At 47.9% G+C, this 22,685-nt stretch overlaps 2 protein-coding genes across 4 annotated transcripts; one reads left to right on the forward strand and one right to left on the reverse strand.

The window, feature by feature from the left end:
* Positions 1-1,019: 1,019 nt before the first annotated feature.
* Positions 1,020-14,684, reverse strand: LOC135812645 (uncharacterized). 3 transcript variants are annotated; one of them, XR_010552906.1, is made up of 6 exons: positions 14,157-14,684; positions 12,254-12,337; positions 11,939-12,040; positions 9,391-9,455; positions 1,945-2,004; positions 1,020-1,186 (listed from the first exon to the last, which is right to left on the reverse strand). XR_010552906.1 is itself a non-coding variant. In XM_065325937.1 (4 exons), exons 1-3 carry the CDS (start codon positions 10,098-10,100, stop codon positions 1,956-1,958), a joined length of 363 nt encoding a protein of 120 aa, XP_065182009.1. In that variant the 5' UTR covers positions 10,101-11,191; the 3' UTR covers positions 1,020-1,186; positions 1,945-1,955. The 3 variants fall into 3 exon arrangements, 1 of the variants encoding a protein (XP_065182009.1); XR_010552902.1 differs by lacking the exon at positions 12,254-12,337; XM_065325937.1 differs by lacking the exons at positions 11,939-12,040; positions 12,254-12,337; positions 14,157-14,684 and adding an exon at positions 9,852-11,191.
* A 1,524-nt stretch (positions 14,685-16,208) lies between these two features.
* Positions 16,209-22,679, forward strand: LOC135812665 (adenosine 5'-monophosphoramidase HINT3-like). Its single transcript, XM_065325947.1, has 5 exons — positions 16,209-16,348; positions 17,606-17,729; positions 20,156-20,222; positions 21,554-21,680; positions 22,245-22,679. Exons 1-5 carry the CDS (start codon positions 16,232-16,234, stop codon positions 22,290-22,292), a joined length of 483 nt encoding a protein of 160 aa, XP_065182019.1. The 5' UTR covers positions 16,209-16,231; the 3' UTR covers positions 22,293-22,679.
* The last annotated feature ends 6 nt before the right edge of the window (positions 22,680-22,685 follow it).

The following is a 22,685-nucleotide window of genomic DNA, read 5'->3' on the forward strand; positions in this document are numbered from 1 at the left end:
GTGCATGCTTTCAAAATTCTTCCTTGTTGAAGTAGAATACCGTGCTTGTGGGGGCTTTAGTAGTTCCTTTGCCAGATGTTCTATGCGTATCTCAATGACTTATCAGTTTCAGCACTTGGGCAAGGCACATTCGGGCCTACACATGTAGCCTTGAATTCTGGCTTGGAGGCATTATTTATCTATTTTCATGGCTGCTAGGTTCATCCTTAGTTCAGAGTTATTTCTCCGTGATTCGCTAATGAGTCCACAAAGGACGAAACAGCTAGACAGTACTAGTGCTGTCCCCAGATCGTGTATTCTAAATCCATAATACTGACGCTCAATCTCCAGACAGCTGTGTCAGCCTTTTTTAGGTCCCATCAGTGGAGCTCAGAGCGGGAGGTTAAACAAATGGCAATACGGTCTATATGAAATGAACAAAAAAGCAATTTGAAAATGGCTCAAAGCATCAAAGTCAGCGAGCTATCTGCAAGACACGCACAAAGAGAGCTTTGCACGAAGGCAGATACATATTACATATACCTTTGACACTAACCAAAAAGAGTGCTCAATCAAGTCAACGCAAGGCAGCGTAATGCGGTGATCGAGTCTATAAAAAGCTATAGTGACATGTAGCCAGGCCCCCAGCACAATAAGCTGACTTGCATCATGCTAAAATCGTTCACACAAATCTCTTATAATAATTATTATATAGATTGCAGGATAGGGTGGTTGCACCAGGAAGTGCTGTCTCTGCGATAGTGGGACCAGCCAAGATTGCAGTACAGTCGTCCACCATCAATCCAGCACTTCATTGGCCCACGCCCTCGATACACCAGCATGATTTCCGGAGTTATTACCATTCATTGATACATGCCCCCCCCCCCCCCACCCCCCAGTTCTTCGGCACCTGACCCGAGTTCTATTTGGGCCGCACTACTTTGTAGCAGTCATACTATAGTACTAGAACTGGATGCACGTGATATCCACTGGAGCTGGCGCTGGCCATGAGCTGACCCACCGCCGTGCCTCCCAGTGTCAATTTTGCTTATGTGATCCTACCACAATCTGGAACATTATCAGTACTCGCCTCTGTTGACTTGCCAGCACTAGTTCTGGTGGATCCGGGCATGTTTCTGCCTTCTCTTAAGCATGTATTCTCCTGCAGGTGCATCTTTCACCTCCCTCTAATGCGCGAGCACATTTTCTGTGGAGATTCAACGACACATAGACCAGAAAATACAGAACGGAACAGTGGCTGCCAATGCGACACAAGTACCACATAGACCTAAAAACTCATAAGTACCCTGGGAGTTAGATGCATTTACGGGCAGTATGCCAGGATTTGCGCAGCTAATTTAAAATCAGATTAGCAATGCTGTGTGCTACCTAGGTGGCATCTTGGACTCAAAAACCAACCGATTGTGGTCCAACCCAACCGACAGCGTTGTCGGTGGGTTCCGATTGGCACGTGTTGGATGGACGTATGATCCATGCGTCCCCACAAGCAATGAGAAGTTAACAATGCCACTAAGGATATAATATCGCGGACAGCAGTACAATGAAACTGGGCCATTCATTATCAGCAATATCAGGGGTATATCCCATCCGATAAGACGTACAGCTCGTGTATGGCAGACTTTACAGCAGGTCCCGACATAGCTTGCCCCGTGCCCTTTACCACTCCTGGGCCAAAACTGTTGTACAATACTCGAGAGGGTCTAGCCTAGTGAGTGTGAATAGAACCTGGCAAACCATATCTCCAAGTGATTCACATGTTGGTATATTCTCCGTTATCATACATCAATTCCGAGCAATTTGACACCCGAATATTCTCGCACCACTACTGCTGAAGTATTGACCACAAACCATGTTCCATTTGACTTACAAAAGGAACTTGCAAAAGGCATGAGAGCACTGGAATCCGTAAAGACTCTCGCATTATTTATTAGCCACCATACATACCTTTCGGGAAGTCACGGCGTGTTGGAAGCAGAATGCTCGGAGAGCAGAGCTGAGTGAGATCTGCATACAGTAACACAGCGACAATGAACCACATGAACAGAAGGAAGCAGTCGTATCCGTACACATCTGAATATGCGCTTATGGGAGGAAAATCCGTGCGACAAAAGAGGACCGTGTTATGCAGGTGTACGTCTTACCCGGGTACGTACTAAGTGAGTTCCACCATACGTATATAATTTTATTGCAATTGAATCACTTGACTGACTGGAGCCAAAAATATCAATTGGCACTTACTCCGGTTACCCGAATGTTTCGGTACCACTATCATTAGGTTTTTTGCAATCGAACCAAGTCATAGTTGAGTCATTTTCAATGCGTTAGGTGTTACCTGACGTGCTCACTGCATCAGCCGCTATGTCAGATTCCACCAGGCATGCACCAAACCAGGCGCAATGCGCACACTGATGATGGTGGTTGGCACACAACGAGCAGTAGTAAAAGTGAAAGGACTTTTTGCATGTGATTTTGTTGTAATTTGTGCCAGTCGAATTGTCTCAGTGTAACTAGTTTATCGTTAGCTTACTAGTTTGTTTATACAAAAGAGAAAGACCAAGGAACTACAAGTTACGCTATACTGTCCACTAACACCACCAGTTACTAAACAATCAGCTCATGCGATAGCTATTGCACGACACTGAACAGCTCTAGCACATCTTGGATGCGCACTCCAACAGCCTTGTGGACGACGACTGTAACTGGAGAATCGGTCCGTCGCTCCACCAGCCCGGCGGCACAGTGGACAGTGCCTTGGGGGTGTCAGGCATGGATCAGGCTGATAAGGACGTGGTGGAGACGGAAATGATGTTTGCAAGGAAGAGTGATGATATGCGTATGTGCTCTCCGCCAGTTGTTGAAGCAACAGTCCGGCAGTGGAAAGTCGGCAAGGTTAAAATAAGTGACCAACTGGGTGAAAGTACACCAAATGTGGCCCATCTCTTGAATGGTGCGGACCACGGCAAGGACCTGAAGTTGAAGGTCGTCAATGGCAACACCGCATGGTCGACGTCAATGGGAACATCAAGCCATCAAGTTGGTGGAACTATGGAATGTCCGTCGCAGGCTGCAGCGACAGGGTAACGTGCTCAGGGAAGAGTACAGCGACGATGATCAGCTGTGTCTTGCACGCAGTCGTGTTGATCGTGGCGTGCAGAACAACAGAGTCAGTTGCGGTATTCGTACATTTGTCAGTTTAGGATTGTGATCCCCAGGAAGTCCTTTCGTGAGGAGTGATGTCACGCAACGAGCAGTAGTCAAAGTGAAAGGACTTCTTGCATGTGATTTTGTTGTAATTTTGTAAGGTGTGGTGGCAGAACTTTCAGCTGGTAGTGGGTGATGGGCTGTCTGTGTGACAACAATTACGGGCTTGACGAACGACATAATTATGGCGAGTCGATCTTTGGCCAGTTGCTGAGTTGGAGATCGTCACCGTAGACCCAGAGATCTGGTCCACGGTCCAGGGGTTGGGATCCCACTGTGGTGAGAGCTTGTGTGCCTGCTCATTGCGGCGTAAGACGCGCTGACCAGGAGTGAGGATGGGGGCGTTTGACCGGCGGGTGGCATTGGCAGCGTCGCGCTGGGATTGGCGGAATTGCTGGTCACGGTGGGCAGCTGAAGGTAAGTCTGGTGCGGCTGCCGTAATGCAGGGTATGCTGTCGCGGATGGGGCGACCAAACATGAGTGTTGCCGGTGCCTCGTGAGTGGCAGGGTGTGGCGTGGTGCGGTACGCTAGGAGCCATTGGTCAAATGCAACATTGATGTCTTCGCCAGCTAGTTTGGCAGTTCGCAGAACTTTGCCAATGGTACGGTTGAGGCACTCGACTGCTCCGTTTGCTTGTGGCCACAAAGGAGGGGTGTGGCGGTGCTGGATAGCGTGTGGCGCGAGGAAATCAGCAAAAGCCGAAGAACGGAACTGAGGACTGTTGTCCGAGACTAGCTCTTCGGGCAAGCCGAACATGGATAATGTAGAGCGCAGAGCTACAACACCGGCCGTAGTGGGTGTCGTGCTGAACACGTTGATGACCGGGTAGCGAGTCAACTGGTCGATAGTGGCAAGCAGGTGCTGACCGTTTGGCATGGGTCCATACAAATCGACGAAGACTCGTTGCCACGGCTTGGTGGACGGTGGTGTGGGCACGGACTCCCGGACGTAGCGGTGTCGTTGAGAGAGTTGCTTGGCACGGAATACATTGCCGGCAGAGTGCTTCGGCTTCAGTAGCCATGTTGGGCCACCCAACATTGCTGTTGAGCCGTTGCTTGGTGCGGACAATATCTTGGTGGCCCGCATGTGTAAGCTGCAGGGTAAGCCGTTGGAGGGCCGTGGGAATGACGAGACGGTCGTTGCGGAGTAGTAGACCGTCACTCTCAGACAGTTCATGGCGGAGGGCAAAGTACGGGCGGACCGTGGTGTGGCTGGAATCCCAGCGGCCAGATTGCAGAGAGGAAAGGATGGCTTGCAGTGTGGTGTCTGCGGTGGTGGCGTCCGCAATCTCCTTCAGAGCCAACGCATTCGGCTTAGCTGCTGTAGCTAGGGCATGTATGTACGCAGTGTCTTCCTGTGCGCCGATGTTTGGCAAGTCGGGATGAGGCTGCGGATTGCGACTGACGACGTCGGCCGGGTTTTCTGGGCCAGGCTTGTACTGGAGCTGGAAGCTGAGATCCTGCAGGCGGAGGACCATGCGCTCAATTCATGGTGGAGGTCTCGATCCGACGGCCTTGAGTTGCAGGAGCGGCTTGTGGTCGGTGACAACGGTGAACTGTGGATCACCTTGTCAAGTCGTGGTGAAAGCGAAGGCAGCCAAACTTGACACCCAATGCTTCCCGTTCAGTTTGAGAATATTGCTGCTCGACGCCGGAGAGTGCACGGCTGGCGAATGCTACAGGTGCATCGTGGCCGTTGTCTTGGCGTGGACACAGGATTGCGCCGAGGCCGGTGCGTCGACATACAGTGATGTGTTGCGGTCAAAGTATTGCAGCATGCAGTCTTCGGCGATGGCCTTCTTCAGTGCATCAAATGATTGCTGCTCAACATCAGTTCAACGCCAAACAGTACCTTTCTTAGTGAGAGCAGGGAGTGGCGTGGTGAGATCGGCCATGTTACGAATGTAACGGCGGAGGAAGTTGGTGAGACCCAGGAAACTCTGTATGTCGCTGACGCAAGATGGCGTAGAGAATGTAGCCACAGACTGCTGGTGGCTGGGAGAGGCGCGGATGCCCTTGTCGGAGTAGACGCTAGCCATGAACTTGAGCCGAGGCTTGAGGATGTGACATTTGTGACATTTGGCTCGGTTGAGTGTAACGTTGTGATCTTGGAGCCGCTGGAGGCAGGCGGCGAGTCGTCGGTTGTGCTCTTCGACGCTCTTACCAAAGTTGAAGATGTTGTCGTGGACGTTCTTCACACCGTCGAGGCCAGCGAGCCATGGCGTCCAGTGTGCGCTGTAGGATCTCGGATGCGGACGATACGCCCATGGGCAGACGTTTACAGTGCAAAACTGCGTAGCGACGTGACTCAGGGTGGCCTGGCTCTCCACAGCGGTAGCAGAGCGATGTGCTGGATTCCCGCCGGCCTGGAGCGCGAGTGGCGACTGGGGCAGGTGGCTGGTGGTACGAGTTTGCAGCTGGATGTGGCGAAGACTGCATTGGTCGACGCGACGGAGTTGAAACAGTAGCAGGAGGCGGCTGTGTCCTTTTGTAGAACGGTGGCTGATGACGGAGGGCATTGATCGAGTCTTGTGTGCGCCGGAACGCCGTCGTCTGTTCCACTGACGCTTCAAATGCTCTGGCGGCCTTGAGCGCCTTGGCGAGATCAAGGGACCCAGTCTCCAGCAGTTTTCTGCGGAGTGGATCGGACGTGCATCCTGCCACAATTTGATCACAGAGAGCCACGTTCTTCTGGGCATCGTCGGCGAAGCTGCAGGTCGTTGCCGATGCCAGCAAACGAGTATAAAACGTGTCTAATGTTTCGCCAGGCTGCTGGGTGACCTGCCGGAAGTGGAAGCGGGCCATGCTGGGGCTCTGCTTCGACTGAAAGTAGTCGGCGGCGGCGGTTATGAGGCCGTCGAGATCGTTGCCAGTGTTGGCTAACGTAGGGACGAGCTGCTGGATGTCCTTGCCGGCCACTTACTGGAAAGTGTCTCTCTGGCAAGTGTCATCCGAGATGCCGGCTGCTGCGACATAGAGTTGGAAACACCGTTCCCAGGCAGGAAAATGGGCAGCAGCATCGTAGAGACTGCTGTAGATCGGGAATGGCTCCGGAGGCGGTAGTGACAGTAGGGACATGGCGAGGATCAGGCGTTTGCTCGCAGCGCCAATGTAATGTTGTTCTCTTGCTGTATTCCAAACAACAACTAACTCGGAGCTCCGGAAAGCTCCGCAATAGTGAGGTTTTGCATTCCGAATTTCGGCTTGGCGTTCTTTGGTAATTTGTCGAACATCAAAATGTCGAATTTTCGCACCGACGTTTGTTTTGCAAGTCGAAAATGATGTGTTTTGATTTCGTGAGCCCCAGCATCAGCAATGTCCTGTCCCGTGCTCCTTTTCTTGCTGATTCCGACAAACTTTGATCGCGCCCAAAGAGTCGAGGGCCAAACCTGCCTCAGTCGCCTCAGAAAAACCAACTCCATGGCCAAGTCAAATTTTATGGGTATCGCCATAGTCTTTTCAGCCACACAGATGACGGTGAGGACACTCCAGGCGAAAGAGAGTAGACAGGCAGTGGAGAGGAGCAATCAGAGGTAGCTGACGATGCTGATGTCGTCAAAGACGCCTGCGAAGCCATGCCAAGATAAGAAACCTCTTTGAATAAATCACGCGCTAGCGCTCTTCCACAAGAAAATTCATCCGAAAAATATGTTCGGCAAAGTGAGCTTTTTCCGAACAAACATGCCGCATCTTCGTGTGCATTTTCGACCTCGCTCCCGCGTGCCGAATCTTTTGCCGAATTTTGGAATGCAAAACCTCACTAATATGATGCCAACAGAATGTAATGGTGTGCGTGCATGCGTACAGAGTCGGTGCGTACCGACTGTCAGCACAGGTGTGGAAAGCAGCATATGTAAATGGATAGGAGCACAAACGGTGCCGCGTGCATATATGTGTCGGTAGAGCATGAAGCTCTTAATCTCAGGGTCGTGGGTTTGAGCCCCACGTTGGGCGCCAAATGTCGTCTCGGTTGGAGAACGAGCTGCCTCTACTATACCCTCGCCACGCCACACATCAAACGGACTAGTCAAGTGGTTTTTCTCTAGAGCTAGAGAGAGAGCTATTCACTACTACACTTCAGGAGACGACGGGAGAACTGACAACTGACATGGCGAAAGGAAACATGATATCGGAAAGTGGTGCCCTCATCAGCACAAAAAGTGGCGTACTCGATATCATATCAGCACAAAAAGGTGCACGTGTCAGCAATACAACAAAGCAGCGCAGCAGCATGTACGAGTCAGCATCACAGAAACACAAATACAGCAGCAGGTACGACAAAGAGACAACACGTGCAGCCACATGTACAACATATGGGTGTGACAGTCCATATATGTACGTGTGCAGGGGCGGATCCAGACCCCAAAGCTGAGGGGTGCGAGGATGAAACTTACGTATTTTCTTTTGCAGTAGTAAACCAAAGACATAGTATGTTATGTGTGTTACTGTATAATAATTATCATAATTACACATAGCACCAAGATGAGTAGTATGATTACAGTCCGTTTCAAAAAGATTTACAACCCTGTCGATCGCCCGCGGAGTTTAGCGTCTTACCGTATGAGCACTCGAGCGCTGCCTGGAAAAACTCACTGTGAACTCGAAGAAATATTCCGCGCGAAAGCAAGAAAAATGACAACTCACTCACGTTGACACAGTCATGGACGTACGTCTGGTTTACAACAAACGAGTTCTTCCTCGTATCGATAATGGAGTCAGAGAGGACATGTCGAAACGAAAGTGTTGTAAATGTTGACGAGCTGCATGGGTCCGTTTTGTGACCAAAATAGTTTCTTTGAGCTGCGATGCAATTTACTCACCGTGTGACGAAAACGACATGGACACGGACTCATTTCCAAGGCCATGACTTGGCAAAGCTATCCGTGTGACTTTGACGACATTTTGAGAAAAGCAAACGCTTGTGAACGCTGATAGAGGACGGCGTTGACTGCTAAATTCAAACAAATTGGCGATCTTGAAATACTAAAATAAATCTCAAAAGCTACAGCGCGATGACTTCCATTATAATTCACTCACACCATTGCAGTGTTGTGGGTGTGTTCACATGGCATGAGCCAGTCAAGTGTCAGTCAGTTCGGCAGGAAGCGCGACCTCCAACAACAAGTCGTTTGGTGCAGCCACCTTTTTTGTCTTGTACCAGCTTGATCACCAAAACAATGAAAAAAAGTTTGACGTGAGGATAGGTTGGGATTTGAACTCACAACTTCATGGTCAGCAGACAGCATTCATAACCACAAGGCCAAAAAGGAAAGGATAAATCGTGGGTTTTGATAAAAAATCGATACTGGCTTCCTGGGCAAATTGTAAACCATGGGAAAAGGCCGGAAACCTGGCCGAAATTCTAACTCCTTAACGGTTGGTCCAATTGTTCCGAAACCTTCACAGAACAATTTGCCGTGTCCTAACAAGCCATTCTATGTACTTTGTTGTCCAAATTTCCCTTATCTTCATACTTTTTAAGACCCAAACCTGATTGTAAATCTTTTTGAAACAGACTATAGTTACACATTGAATGTCAAAATTTACAAGTAATTTACGACTGCTACCGGTATGATTCTCAGTCAGACACAGATTATGCTATGTACATGCTATATACACAATGTCAACTCTAGTCAGAATTCAGGGCGGCTGTTCAGTTCCTCACTCCGCATCCTGGAGAATGTTGGTCATCCTCATCTTCCGTGAGTGCTCGAGGGCGAACATGTCGACGATGTCAGTGACATCAACAGCCAAGTCGTAGCGGATGTGGAGTACTCGTAGAGCTAGCCCGGTTAGTCTACTCTGTCCCATTGTACTCCTGAACTAACTTCGAAGTGAGTTTGTTGCCGGTGAAAAAGTAACAGTTAGTTCCAAAAAAGTTCTATTCCAAATGTGCAGCCCTGGCGCGAGCACGTGTCCAGAACGATCACGTGATTGCACACAAATCATCCGGATCCGCGCAGCGAGCCTGGGCCTGGCCGGCTGGCCTGACCTTTTTTTTTTTTTTTTTTTTTTGGAAAAATCCTGACGGGTTCATTTGCACCCTTCGCACCCCCTTGGATCCGCCCCTGGTGTGAACACTACACACGATGAGAACATGCAAAGTATGGAGACCCAGACTGTGTGGTCAGCAGGACACAGCCCGTACAGGATGGAACAGACAACTAAACGTAATATAGCACCACGTACCGGCGGACTAGTCGACGCTGATGGGAGAAGTGGCACCCCCTGAGGCAGCTACGGATGCTAGAACTCTACAGCCAGACCAACACCAATATAAAACAAAAAGGTACACCACACCAGGAAGCAAGTCAAATAAAGATGTGTGAACAACAGCCACACACCACAGAAAAGCATACAGAACAAAAACTCAATTACCGACACCATAGACACTGCAAAATCCAAACAGGAGGAAAATACTAACTCCCTGAGGACACTGAGCATGAGGCAAACGGGCAAGCAACCTCTTGCCGATGTTCCACCGTGTAACAACAACCGCGCTGGCCACCGGACTGTATGGTAGGGGTATTACACCTGGACCTCAAGACCAACGGGCGAAGGACAGCAGGCCGGGCTCAGGTAAATACAATGAGGAGCACTGTATACAACTACAGAAATAACCCAAACCCATGCCAATTTGACCAACATACCTTCCCTGCGCATCCATTCCTAGTGTACGGGTCTGAAAGATGAAAGATGGAGCGCTTGTATACACGGGCCCGGAAAGCCTGCTTCGGCCGCTCGGCAGCAGCTTCGTAGTGGTGGTCAAGGGTCGAAGACCGACGGATACGGATCAACTCCCCAGTGAACACACCTTTGCCCATACTACAGGGGTGGTTACTACCGACAAGCAGATACAGGAAACGATTGGTGAACTTGAAATGAGGCTTCACCGCCATGTATCCCTTACTACGGAAAACTGTGGTGTCCAGGAAATCAATGCCATCATGTGCCAGTTCATGAGAAAACTTGAGGGCCGAACACTTATTAATCCTATCTAAAGTGCGCTGAGCTTGACCTTCGCAACCATGCAATGATAAAGCGTCTATAAACCTGAACCTCTAAACCCTCCCCCTCTAAGATCGGCAAAACGTACTGCTTCTCCAAATACAGCATAACAATGTCGGCATAGACCACTGCTGCAGGCGAACCCATGGCAGTCCCTGGCCTTGGATCTGCCGAAACACATCGTTACCATACACGAACTCATTTTTCTTCCGAATGACTGACATCAAGGAAGTCACTGCTTGTAATAACCATGTACGAAGGGCGAGGGGCATCCACCTTGTACACCTGTGTGTGATATACCACGACAACCGAGCTCGTTGGGGATGTTGGTGTAGTAAAGGCTGGTCACATCTATGCTCAATTATAAATGATCGTCCCACACAGGCAAACCTTCTACCAAGTTGATGAAATCCGCAGTTGAGGTCAGAACAGTACTTTCCTCACATACATACGGGTTCAGTAGAAAGTCAGTGAACTCAGCGGGATAGTAGCCAGGACTATTTAGATTAACAATAGGCCTAACCTTCAGGACCCAGGGCTTATGTGTTTTGAGAAGTCTCCTGAAAACGGGCATGCGCCCCCGGTGCGACTAAGAACAGTGACATAATATATTATATTAGTGGGCATACGATGCTCAATGCGATGCCTAGTCATGGTGAGTAAACAATTGACTCGGGTCGCTCACACGAAGTCTCAACACAGCCTTGAGCCTGTTGGTTGCCATCGGCAGTCTAGCCGCATGCTCATCTAGCCCCTCAGGCAAAAAAAACCAGTCATTTATAATGTTTGGCATTGTGATGCTGGGCACGACCTATATCATCATAGTGAGATCAGTCCAGGACTACTATCACAATAGACTGCCTTTGAATATGCCTGAGTCCGATTGCGTTCTAGCTCCCAAACTATGTGCTGCATGTGTACACTCCGCCTATGGTTAGTCTACTCCAGAACAACGCCTGGAGAGGTTCATTGGGGGCATGATGTCCCCCCACCCCATTCCCCCCTTGCCCCCTGCACCTGAAGTACCGGTATTGCCCCCCCCCCCCCTCCCCAAACAAATTACAGGACACAGATGGAGCACTGGGGAGCACGTAGCAGTAGGCAAAGTTGACGATGCCAGTGCAGACACGCCTGATCTCGGTCACCACACTGGCACCGTATAGTCTCCAAGGGACATAGCTACCAGAGAACACACAGAATGGGAGTATATAGTGCTATCTCGGTGGATAGACAACCTCCTATACACAAAATATCTACTGATAGAGTTCTGTGTAGATCCTATGTGCACATATGTGTGGATGAGTACTGGTAAACGGACAGCTAACCCTAGTCTAAGTAAAATAAAGGTAGAATGTAGACCCTGGGCAAAAAAATAAGTAAATAAAAATATTGACTAGTTTGAGGGAAAGACACAAACGGGAAAAGTCTGAAGAAAAAATTGACTGTCACCAAAAAAATAATAATAGCTACACACACGAGGGAACTCGGATGGAGAGCCAAGGATTAAAATTGAAAAAGAGGACCATCAGTTTACGAGTTATCCGTTTTGTCCAACACTAACGGATATAAACGTGATGCAGCTAAGCATCAGGTCGTTGAATGTCATGATCTCATCAGTCAGTTTTTGTGCTAATTGTTGCACATTTTTGACTCAGCAGTATTCTGCATATAACCGTTAGTGTTGGACAAAACGGATAACTTGTAAACATGAGGGAACACTCATCCTTACCCAAGTCCCAACGTCAGCACTCGGCGCTGCTCCGAACCAAGAGAGACACTGGAGAGATCGTCCATCAGCTCCTCTCTTGTCCTGCGATCAAATCGCCTAATGCTAAACACAAGAAGATAGGAAAGGCAAGTAGAATAAATAAATCAATAAAATATTAAACAACAAAACAAGTTTGAACAGCTGCAAACGTAATGGACGATTCGAACAAGACCAGTGATATACCTAGCAATAAGTGTGCAGAGTGTGCAGCCCAAGGATAATCATCCCACGGCAAAGTTTATTGTTTAGGGCATAGACTCGCAGTAACAGGCTCACCTTTGCTGCATCTCACACCGCTTCACACGGTAATCTACTGTATCACCATGGTAATTTCTGTTGCACATTGCTGCTTGTTTAACCCTTAACAAAAGGCAGAAAACACACCGAATTTCCAGGAATTACCATGGTGATACGGTACTTTAGCTTGAACCTATTGTATGACGGGTTTTCTATGATTGATAATGACCCAGAGAGAAACTAAACCGGTATCGAATTCCAGTCAGCGACGCAATTCTTCTGAGGTGTAAAGTGACTTCAGGAATATGTTGCAGAAAACTGCGATGCATGCTGATTATTTACTGTGCCCTATTGTGCACAATATACCAGGTGTGTTACTCAGGGATGAAGTAGATGCACACACGTGCCGGGCATCACGGCACAGGTTAGGTTTGCTACTAGCCGCTGCAGTGTACTTGTGGTCCGAACTTGCACTCTACTCAACTCTGCATACGCAAAGAGTGCTGGTGCCGAAATGAACCAGAAGGGTGCTGAGTGGGACGCAACAACACTGACTCTGTCTACCCATGTACACAGATATGATAGGGTATGCGGTACCTGCTCTAAGATTTAACACAAACCGGGTACACGTCTACCTGGCACAATTCCTGCAACACTGGGCCAGAGCCAGATGCGTTCAAGTGCGGCTACTGTGTGTCAGGGAGTCGTAAACTTACTTTCGACTTCCTGATGTACATGATTGTACATGTACATGTATGAACGTACTCGCACTGGGCACTCTGGCCGCACGCATCTGCACGCGTATGCAGCCTTTCAGTGGCGGTATACCCTCGAAGTATAAAAAAGTATAGTACTCGACAGGACTTCCGACCGGGTCACAGGTAACCCAGTGTTCTTTTTCCAAAAGGTCCAAGTACTCACAAACAGGGCCACTGACCCGGCTCTGGAGCAGACACTGGTAATCTAGGTCCAAGTTTGCTCGATTATGTTCTGACGCTTCATGTGCTTTCATAGCCAAGGTTTCTCACTTTCTTCGCAAGCTCTTTTAGTCTTGAGAGTTGACAACTGCTTATGGTTGTGTTGGCAGAAAACATGTCAGCTAATCTGACAACCGTCCAACCCCATTTTACTGGTAAGTAGTCAGCGAGTGGCTTTGATGGGGCCATACAGTACTAGAGGGGAAGTTACGCGGCATATTTGTGCTTCCTTTTTGAAAACACGTTCTCGCTCGAAGGGTTTCTAAACTTTATCCCTGCGCTCATTGATGGAGTTCATCGATGGAGTTGCCAGCGGCACTCTACAGAAGAACAATGTTGTCAAGTTTTTTATGAAAAATTGTCAAACATTTTCAAATTGCTTTAAGTTTGGTTAGGGCCGGGTTCCACTGCGGCTCCGCAGCTCCGCTGCTCCACGGTACTTGGCTGCATGCAGCAGAGCGGCGCGGTTCCAGTGACACTCGCCATTCACGGTACCGCGATCGTGCTCGACGTTTTTTTATGACATTTAGCCTGCCTGCGCGCGCGTGAAATCCAAAAAAATCCTCGTGTTCTGGCCTGTGCAACGAATTAAAATTCCCCCGAATAAAACAATTAAGTGCGGGAAACAATGCAAGCCGTGACCGCGGCTTGCATTTTTTTGTATCAAGCAGCGAAGCGAAAGCTGGTGATGAGCCGCGGCCTCGCTGGACCAGCTCGTAATGATGACGTTTCATGCCGTGGATGATGTGCGGCGGAGCGGCAGTGGAACCCAGCCCTTAGGCAAAGGAAATTTGTCATTAATTTGTTTATGCTGCATAGATGGAGAGCTGCACACTCTGGCTTATGGACTCTTGCCTACAGTGTAGTCGTACTGCTAGTGTACTGGCATTACAGAAGACACGAAAAACGAGAACATAATTATGGCGAGAAAGTAATTACTGGCTAAGAATTGCCCTAAGACTTACCGCGTCTCAGTGCTCCATACCAGGAAGTAGTACAATACCTACTCCCTGCTCCATACGAGTGTTTTCTCCTCATTCTCTGCATCCTTTACCCCAGGAGTCTCGTCCATTTAGCGGCTCAAATGCTTGAGCTCCGGATAGCGGAAAATAGCTCGTCGTCCATTAGCGGCTCTAATAGTACCTGGTCTGAAGTGTCGCAGTCTAGCACAACTATGATTTTTTTCCAGGAGGGTAAGGGTTGCAAACCCAAAGAGACCCTAAGCTTCGTCTATCAAACAAAACAATTGCCCTAAAAAATGGAAGAGGAAAAGAGTGAGCGAGCTGGTCTGAGCGCGCTACTTTTCAAAAAATAGAAGCTGAAAGCCATCAAAGTCAAAGCATTCTGGCTAGCGCGTTTGTGTATGTCACGAGCGCTAGCGCGCTAGTCGCAGCAAACGCTCGCAGGCCAGAGTTAGCGCTATTTGGGCTGTTTGCCGCACGCGGCAGCTGGATGGATCACGTGATCCAAGCTGACAAATAAGGTCCGATGGTTCAGCTACATTGAGCCACAAGCTTTCGAAAAATCAACTTCTTGTCGCAGGTAAACAGCGACTCGCCTCTCGCCAATAAAGCACCGTATACCAATCAAAACTAATGGAAGCACACACAAGGCTTATTGTTACTCTGTACTGGCCGTCGTGGAGCGATAGCAATTACCTAATTTCAGACCCAGAGTGAATTGGACGTGCACTCTAAAACGTGTCCGGTTTGGAGCCACCTCTGATTTGAACTTTTTGAAGCGAAAAATTGGGCAACTTGGAGGCAATGGGTCGACACAAAGGAGTGGCTCAGTTCGATTGACTCTGGCCCCAGAGCAAACTTCAACATGCCAGTTTCCTTCCACAAACATATTTCGAGTGAAAAAACAACGCTGATGATCGGTTTGGGTCTATACAAATTTGGCTGTCAAAGCGTCCCAGTATCGAGCCGTCCCCTCTACCCGAAGTAAGTTCTAGTTAATTCTGCCTCTGGCTGATCATGAGTCATGCCGACCGCATCTACACGTCCACCAAGTTAGGCACCAACAGGCCCAGCATCGTCATCTTCTAAAACTGCGCTTTCAAAAACTTTTGATTTCTGCTTTGAACGCCAGCTTGTTTGTTGCATGCACATCATGATGTCTTTGTACTGTAGTAGAGACGGGACATTGTTAAAGGGGAAGTATACCCTAAAATCAAATTTTCACCAGTTGTAGTCTTCGGGGTGCTGAGTCGAATGGTCTTGGTCCGAGGAAGCTGCGACGCTCCCTTCCTACTTGAATCCCAATCGAACTCGCGCACTTCCACCGAAACTGGGTGACTGCGCCCTACTAGATGGGGATTTGTATGCAAAATGTCACTAAAAGCGCCATTTCGTTCTTATAAGAGCACGGATGACCGCGATTGGCCCATATGTTGTAGTCTTTTGGACGCTGAGTCGACTGGTTTTGGTCCGAAAAGGCTGCGATGCAGCGTTCCTCCTTTATTCCCAATCGAACATGGTTGAAGAAGCAGTCACGTGCTCCTGGGTGCCCAAATCACCTGGTCACCGCGCCAGCAGGCGACAACTTTCACACCAAGGTTCAACTCGAGTTCAACTCGAGTGACAGGACTGCACCCAAAAAAGGTCAAACAGGCTAGTAAGTTGTACCCTGCAGGCACGGTGACCAGGTGACTGGTGTACGCAGGAGCACGTGACCGCTTGTTCAACCATGTTCGATTGGGAATAAAGGAGGAACGCTGCATCGCAGCCTTTTCGGACCAAAACCAGTCGACTCAGCGTCCAAAAGACTACAACATATGGGCCAATCGCGGTCATCCGTGCTTTTATAAGAACGAAATGGCGCTTTTAGTGACATTTTGCATACAAATCCCCATCTAGTAGGGCGCAGTCACCCAGTTTCGGTGGAAGTGCGCGAGTTCGATTGGGATTCAAGTAGGAAGGGAGCGTCTCAGCTTCCTCGGACCAAGACCATTCGACTCAGCACCCCGAAGACTACAACTGGTGAAAGTTTGATTTTAGGGTATACTTCCCCTTTAATGCTAATATAGGGACTTGCTATGGCAGATTCGTCTCCTGCTATATCGAACTCCGACTCGGACGAGGGCTGTAAACCGGGCTGTGTATTTTGTCGTGTCGCCCGTGGCCAGGACGAGAAGACTGAACTCCTTTTCCAGGTATTGTCTTTTGAGAATCTTTTCAAACGTTGATGAACTCTAGCCTCGAGGTTATGTTATTGTTATTATTATTGTTACTACTAGTTCTTTAATAAGGTTGTTCAATCCCTAGCAGCAGATATCCTTATTTATGTTATTACCTTGTTTTCGAAGCACGTATCTCCTTTTTATGTGGCTTGTTTCATCTGTCCATCATATTCGTAAAAAACATAATTAATGAATGTTGTACACAACTACATGATTGCCTTCAATCACAACAATCCTGTTCAGATGCAGTGTTTTAATACAAAACAATCTTAGTACATGTACTCGGTATTAGTAGAAGAACTACGGTATGAGGATGTTGTTTGTAAGGAGCCTGAAGCTTGATCGTTTCCGATGATGCGTTTTTAATGGTAATCTTCTGTTTATATCTGGGTTGAACGTCATCGGAAAAAAAAGAAAGACATGAGCCCAGGCTTTTACTGTTCAGGCGTGAGAGTACTGGTGTATGGCAAATGCCAAGTGTTTCGCAACGCCGGTCGCGTCGAAGAAGTTGACTTGCGCTGAACTTATTTCGCCTACCGCGCGGGAGTCACGCTAGTTTCCCGTGCGCGTACTGAAGTATGAACCGGAGCTGAGAGCTTGACCTATTGGCAGGAGTCCTGGAAAGACTTCTGCTTGCATAGGTTTGGTTTTCCTTTGCGAATGTAGACTGTAAGGCAGCATCCGAAACATTTAGCTACTGAGCACTATGAGTACCTTCACGTGACAGAATTACAAGCAAAAACAGTACGATTTCACGCCCAGACTGTTAGGTAGGACAACCAAACTTAACACTGTTAGTGTAGTTTGGTTGAGTTGCCGTCTATTGTCATCGTCATCGCAATGCATATTGCGCTGCTCACACCTCTTCACACGTCGACCACTTGTGCGTAACTGTAGGTTTTGCTGTTTTCGATAGACGGACAGTGTCACCTACATTTCTTATTTATGTGTGCATGTGACAACGGATCTTATTTGAATTTAATTTAAGAACTCGTTTTTTTATGGGAGGGAATACGGTTGTTATACTATGCTGAGAGACTGGAATGCCTTTAGAGAAGTAGCAAAGTGCGACATACATAGGATAGTGTGAGAGAGCCACGACGGCCTACACATGTGAATAACGCGGTGCATAAGCAAATACACCAGTCGTGGTTCTCTGCCTTTTGTTCTACGAGTAACGCATTCACCATGTCGCTCTCTCGTCTTCTTTTTTTTCCCTGTTCTGTGCAGGATGAGCAATTTGTGGTGTTCCGTGACATCCGGCCAGCGTCCAGCCATCACTATCTAGTGGTACCGCTCAATCACCGTGGCAACGTCAAGTTCATGGAACCGAGCCAGGACAACTTCAAGTTTGGTGAGCGCTGTCAAAACGGGTGTAACTCTGCGAGAAGCGTTAGATGCTTTGGTACCACCTCTTTCCAGTCGTGCTTTTGTAGCAGTGTTTTTTGTTTTACAGTTTCCTCTGAGACAAAAATGCGATAATACTCATAAAAAGGACACACTTCAGGCTCATTACAAACATCTTGAAAGTTTTTGTCTTCACAAGTATACTTTCAAGCCTTCTCATCAGGTGAAATACAGGCAAGGGAAAAGGAACAGGAACAGTGGATTAAATACAGTAAGAAGGTGGTAAAACAGCGCAAAAAGAAAGAAAGAAAGAAAGAAGATAGCTAAAGTAAACAGCGAAAATTGCAATAATGACACAAAGGTGCAAATGCGAGAAAACTCAATAAGCGCGACATGTAGTGCGACAACAAGAGACAACCACTGGACATACATGTAACTAACGAGGTTTTGACGACCTACCTAACAGCCTAAGTGTGAATTTGATTTGTTTCTGCTTGCAAAGGTTGGGTTTCCTTGTGTGAATGTATACAGCTTCCAAAACATTCAGCAATCTAGCACTGCGTACACGTGACACAATCGAAAAACAATCATCCGAATACACAGCACGACAATCAGGATGCTCAAACAAATGACTAGCAATGGACGACTCATACTTATCAGAACTAACATCAGAACAAACAGCATGTGCGGTGGACACATCCGATTTCACATGGCTAGTCGAGTGGACCCTAGCCGTTGCCTCTGTCTGTGCTTTAGTCGCTGCCATCGCCGCCGTTGCCGATCTTGTTATTCTTCTGGTTGATGCGGTTCCTGTCACTGCCACGCACGTAGGTGTCTTGTCCGGTTGTTTTTCTGGTGGTCTAGTTAATTGTGAGGTGACGTTCCTTGGTGTTGATGCCGCTGCGTTGGACCATCTTGTACCAGGATGATTCTTTGCTGGACGTCCCCTCCGTGGTCGAGTGGATCGTGCGTGTTGTGGAATAAGGTGTAGCGGTGCGTTGAAAGTATACTTGTGAAGACAAAAACTTTCAAGATGTTTGTAATGAGCCTGAAGTGTGTCCGTTTTTTGTTTTGTTTAAAATAAGACCAATATCGTCTTTTGCATCAGACCATACTGTTTTCATTCAAATCTGTTTACAGCAGTCACTATCGGGTAACGGGAGGGGGACCAAAAAGACAGCAAGCTATCTACATGACTGTAGTTGAACTTGGATGTTGAGCCAACTGGATTCATGCATAAGAGGAAGGGAAAACAATTTACGACTTACGACTTACGGTCCACCAATGACTATGTAACCAGTTAGTATAGCCAGATAGTATACTAGCATGGTGCTGAACTGATAGGGGTAGCTTTGTAGCTTTGTAGCTTTTTTTTCTTTTTTTGTATATGTGATGGAGCGCCAATATTTTAGAACGGCCTGCTGTTCCTGATTTCTGCAAGGATGGCATGAAGAAAATATTTACCAGCACGAAACCAACCAGAGGACTCTGTGCCATCGTATGCTCCTCTTGACTGGATTACACAGAACGGATATATATATGGTGTCATTTGATTTATGTGTTTGGCAGAGCATTCTATTTCCGGCATATGCGAATATGTGGGTTGCCATTGTGCGGCTGACATTGCCGCGGAAATGCATATAATAATAATACGAAACCAAACTTTTTTTTTAAAAGTAGTTACTTCAGCAGCCACAGTGGTCCGTGAACATTTTATTTTGTCCTCGCAAACCAGCTGGTTGTGAAGATTCGCGAAATGTTATTGGCGTGAATACTGGGCAGCACAACTATTCGCAATTTCCATGTCATGGTATTTGCGAAGAGATGGGACAGTTCGATCCAATTGATGGGTGGCAGTCATGATCCAGTTACAATAGGCATTCTTTGTTGCCCTGGGACTTGGTTTGTGTCCATTTTCTTCATTGCGCTTACCTTACCTTCCCCTCTCCGGACCTGTTTTCCCTTATCTTGAACTTTCTAGATTGGAAGGATTTTGGTTTGCACATTGGCAATGTGTTGGAGATAGGTGTCGGATCGTTGGTGTGTCTCAGTGTTCTCGTTCAAGTGTGTGTCTAGTTGTCACACTAGCTGACTGTAGATCTTCTGGTCGTGTACCTGCAGAACTATCTGAAAGGGCCAATTGACTCTTGTACATGAGTTCTGACTAATCATTTAGATTAGGGCCAAGCAGCCGGGCACTGTTTTCCATTGGCATGCACATGCGTACCAACCCGACAACATTGTGTGGTTTGTCTTTTTTTTTTCGGTGGCCAATTTTCTCTACTTCTACTTGGAGCGTGAGCATTTTCTTAGTGTCATTTTATTGATGGGTGTGTTTGTGTTTGTGTGTGTGTGTGTGTGTGTGTGTGTGTGTGTGTGTGTGTGTGTGTGTGTCTATGTGTTTGTTTTGTGTACTGTGACATTGTGCTGTAGTTCAGTCCATGGTGTCAATTGGTCAGAGAGTGCTGGAGGAGAGAGGTGCGGATGTGACTTCAGCCAGGTGAGCTGAACAATGGCTGTCCTTTTGCTCTGGGTACTGTGGGCCTTCAAGAATGTGTCACTGCATACTTGTGTTTTGACATACCGGTAATTACTGATAACGTCCCACCTGGAAAGGTACTAGGCACACCTGGTGGTACATACTGTAATGTCGTGTATAAAAGCTGCGGCTTCTATGACTTTCTTGGGGAATTTTTGCAGGCTAGTTCTATATGAGACAGGCTTCTATACAAGACAGGTATTTCTATGTATGTCAACACTAAAACCAGGCTTATGTGCCGACAGTGTATCTTGAAAAATCAGGCTTGTATATGAGACAAGCTTTCATACAAGACATTACTGTACAAATCCGTTGATCCCCGAGCTGCAGAGGGTGCTCAATGTCAGAGACAGAGCTTAGTACATTGCTATATTATGTATACAGTGCCTCTAACACAGGGGAGAGGGTTCACTTCTCAGATATATTCGGCCATTGGTCTCGTCTACTTCCTGTTGGGCATGAACAACAACAGCTTTGGTGGTGGTTTTGATAGAACGTGCTTTGCTTTGCAGTTTGCGCTGGGTTGTGCCATGCTTCGTTGTGCCATGTAACGCTAGTACAGCACTAGTACAATGAGCTGAGAATACGATAGTAGACATAGAGCGAAGGCCTGTTCCGTGTGGCCGTGGTGAAACGTATGTGTTGTTGACGTTGTGCTGCTGCCATCATCAGTGCGTCTCATAGTTTCGTCTTTGTGACCACATTGTGCCGACGTTGTCAAGGCTATTCTTCTGTTGGTTGTTTCTTGTGACCTGCGTGCATGCGTGCATGCAGCATTCAAGAATAGTTGTGCTTGGCAGAATGTGCGCGCGCGTGTGTGTGTGTGTGTGTGTGTTTGGCAAGTCTTGTTGGCTGTCTTGGCCGTTCTATGCCGATGTACTCGTGTGATGTAGACCAGGTGTGCAGTGGTGGTCGATTCACATGGCTTCGCAGGTTGTGTGGATTGGGCAGTTATCTGGCGCTAGCCTTGATCTGTCTCATTCAGATCTTGTCCGCTATCGTTGCTCTAGGCGAAAATCTGCAGGTGCACATCCAGTGCATTTGCAGATTTGCATGCTTCTCTTGTGACGGCGTATTCATGGTACATGGTTCATGGTGTGTGCTTATGCTTATGCCCCTTGATTCTGACAATGAGTCATTTACTTCTGACCGGGATGCTTGTTTGTTCTCTGTGTTGCTGGCACATACAGTATGCCTGGTTGCACACAGCTTTCACCTCTCACTGTATCCCCCCATGCATGGTCACCACTATCATTCTTATCTTGATGCTACGTGTCGTGTGCTCTGGGCAGATTCGGCTTTCACTGGGCACCGTTTCATACCATTGAGCACCTGCATCTTCACGTCATCGCACCTGTTACCGAAATGGGCTTCATAGCCAGAACAGTATTCAGGCCAAACTCGTATTGGTTCGTGACGGTGAGTGGGAACGTGCAGCTTTGCACACTGGGCGTAGGACATCGCCACTACTGTTTTTTTTTTTTCGTTTTTTTTACTTGGCTCCACGAGCCATCAAATGCAGTACAGCAGGCCAAAGATAGCGGGCCAAAGATAGTGGGCAGTGGCATATTGAATGTAGTGGGGGAGAGGCAGGTCTCACTAATTCTGCTGCCATTGTGACGTTGCTGTGACGCAGCGCTTGCGGTTGCAGGGAAAGGGGGATCTGTGGAGTGAGAAATCCCTGTGGCGTTGTGTGATGGAGAGAATGGGCTGGAATGAATGAGTAGCTAACCACCTGTGTACGTTAGCTGGTTGATAGTATGTCGAACGGACACGTGTAGTGCACTCTCCGTTGGGAGGGTTGCTCTGGAGCAGCTTTACTGTGATGTGTGCGGATGATCGTAGCAGATGACACTCCTGAGTTCTGTCTTTACCGTGATATGTGCTCATGATTGTCACAAACAATACACCTGAGGTTTGTCTGTTCACTGCACGATGCTGACGCTTTGTGGTCTGTTTGATGGGTTCCTTTCATTGTATTAGAGTGAATGGGTGGAAGAGAGACTGACACCACCACCACAACAATCATGACGTCCATTCAAGCTGTGAAGTTTGCCTACCTTAAGGAGCACAGTATACTCGCTTGCCTCATGGGCACCTACCTGCACTCACGAATCTACAGCTGGTCCAGCCTGGATGCATTATCAAACTCCACACTGCGCTCTTGACCCAACCAGGCCGACTTGGATCCCAGCCTAGTTTCAGTCAGATTTAGATTTGTACATTTCTAGCTGCCAATACTTCAGCCGCCATTTTAGTTTCTATTGCCCCTTGCTTTGAACCGGGCTGGCCCGCATCAACCCATGATACTGCTGTCATGTTATGGCTATGCATGCATGTTATGAATTTCTAAAACTCGTGTACATACCGAGCTCTTGATGTTCCCGTTGAAGACCCGGTAGCTGAACATATTTGCATACCTCA

Source organism: Sycon ciliatum, chromosome 1 (assembly GCF_964019385.1).
Source record: "Sycon ciliatum chromosome 1, ocSycCili1.1, whole genome shotgun sequence".
In the NCBI taxonomy this organism is placed as follows: domain Eukaryota; kingdom Metazoa; phylum Porifera; class Calcarea; order Leucosolenida; family Sycettidae; genus Sycon; species Sycon ciliatum.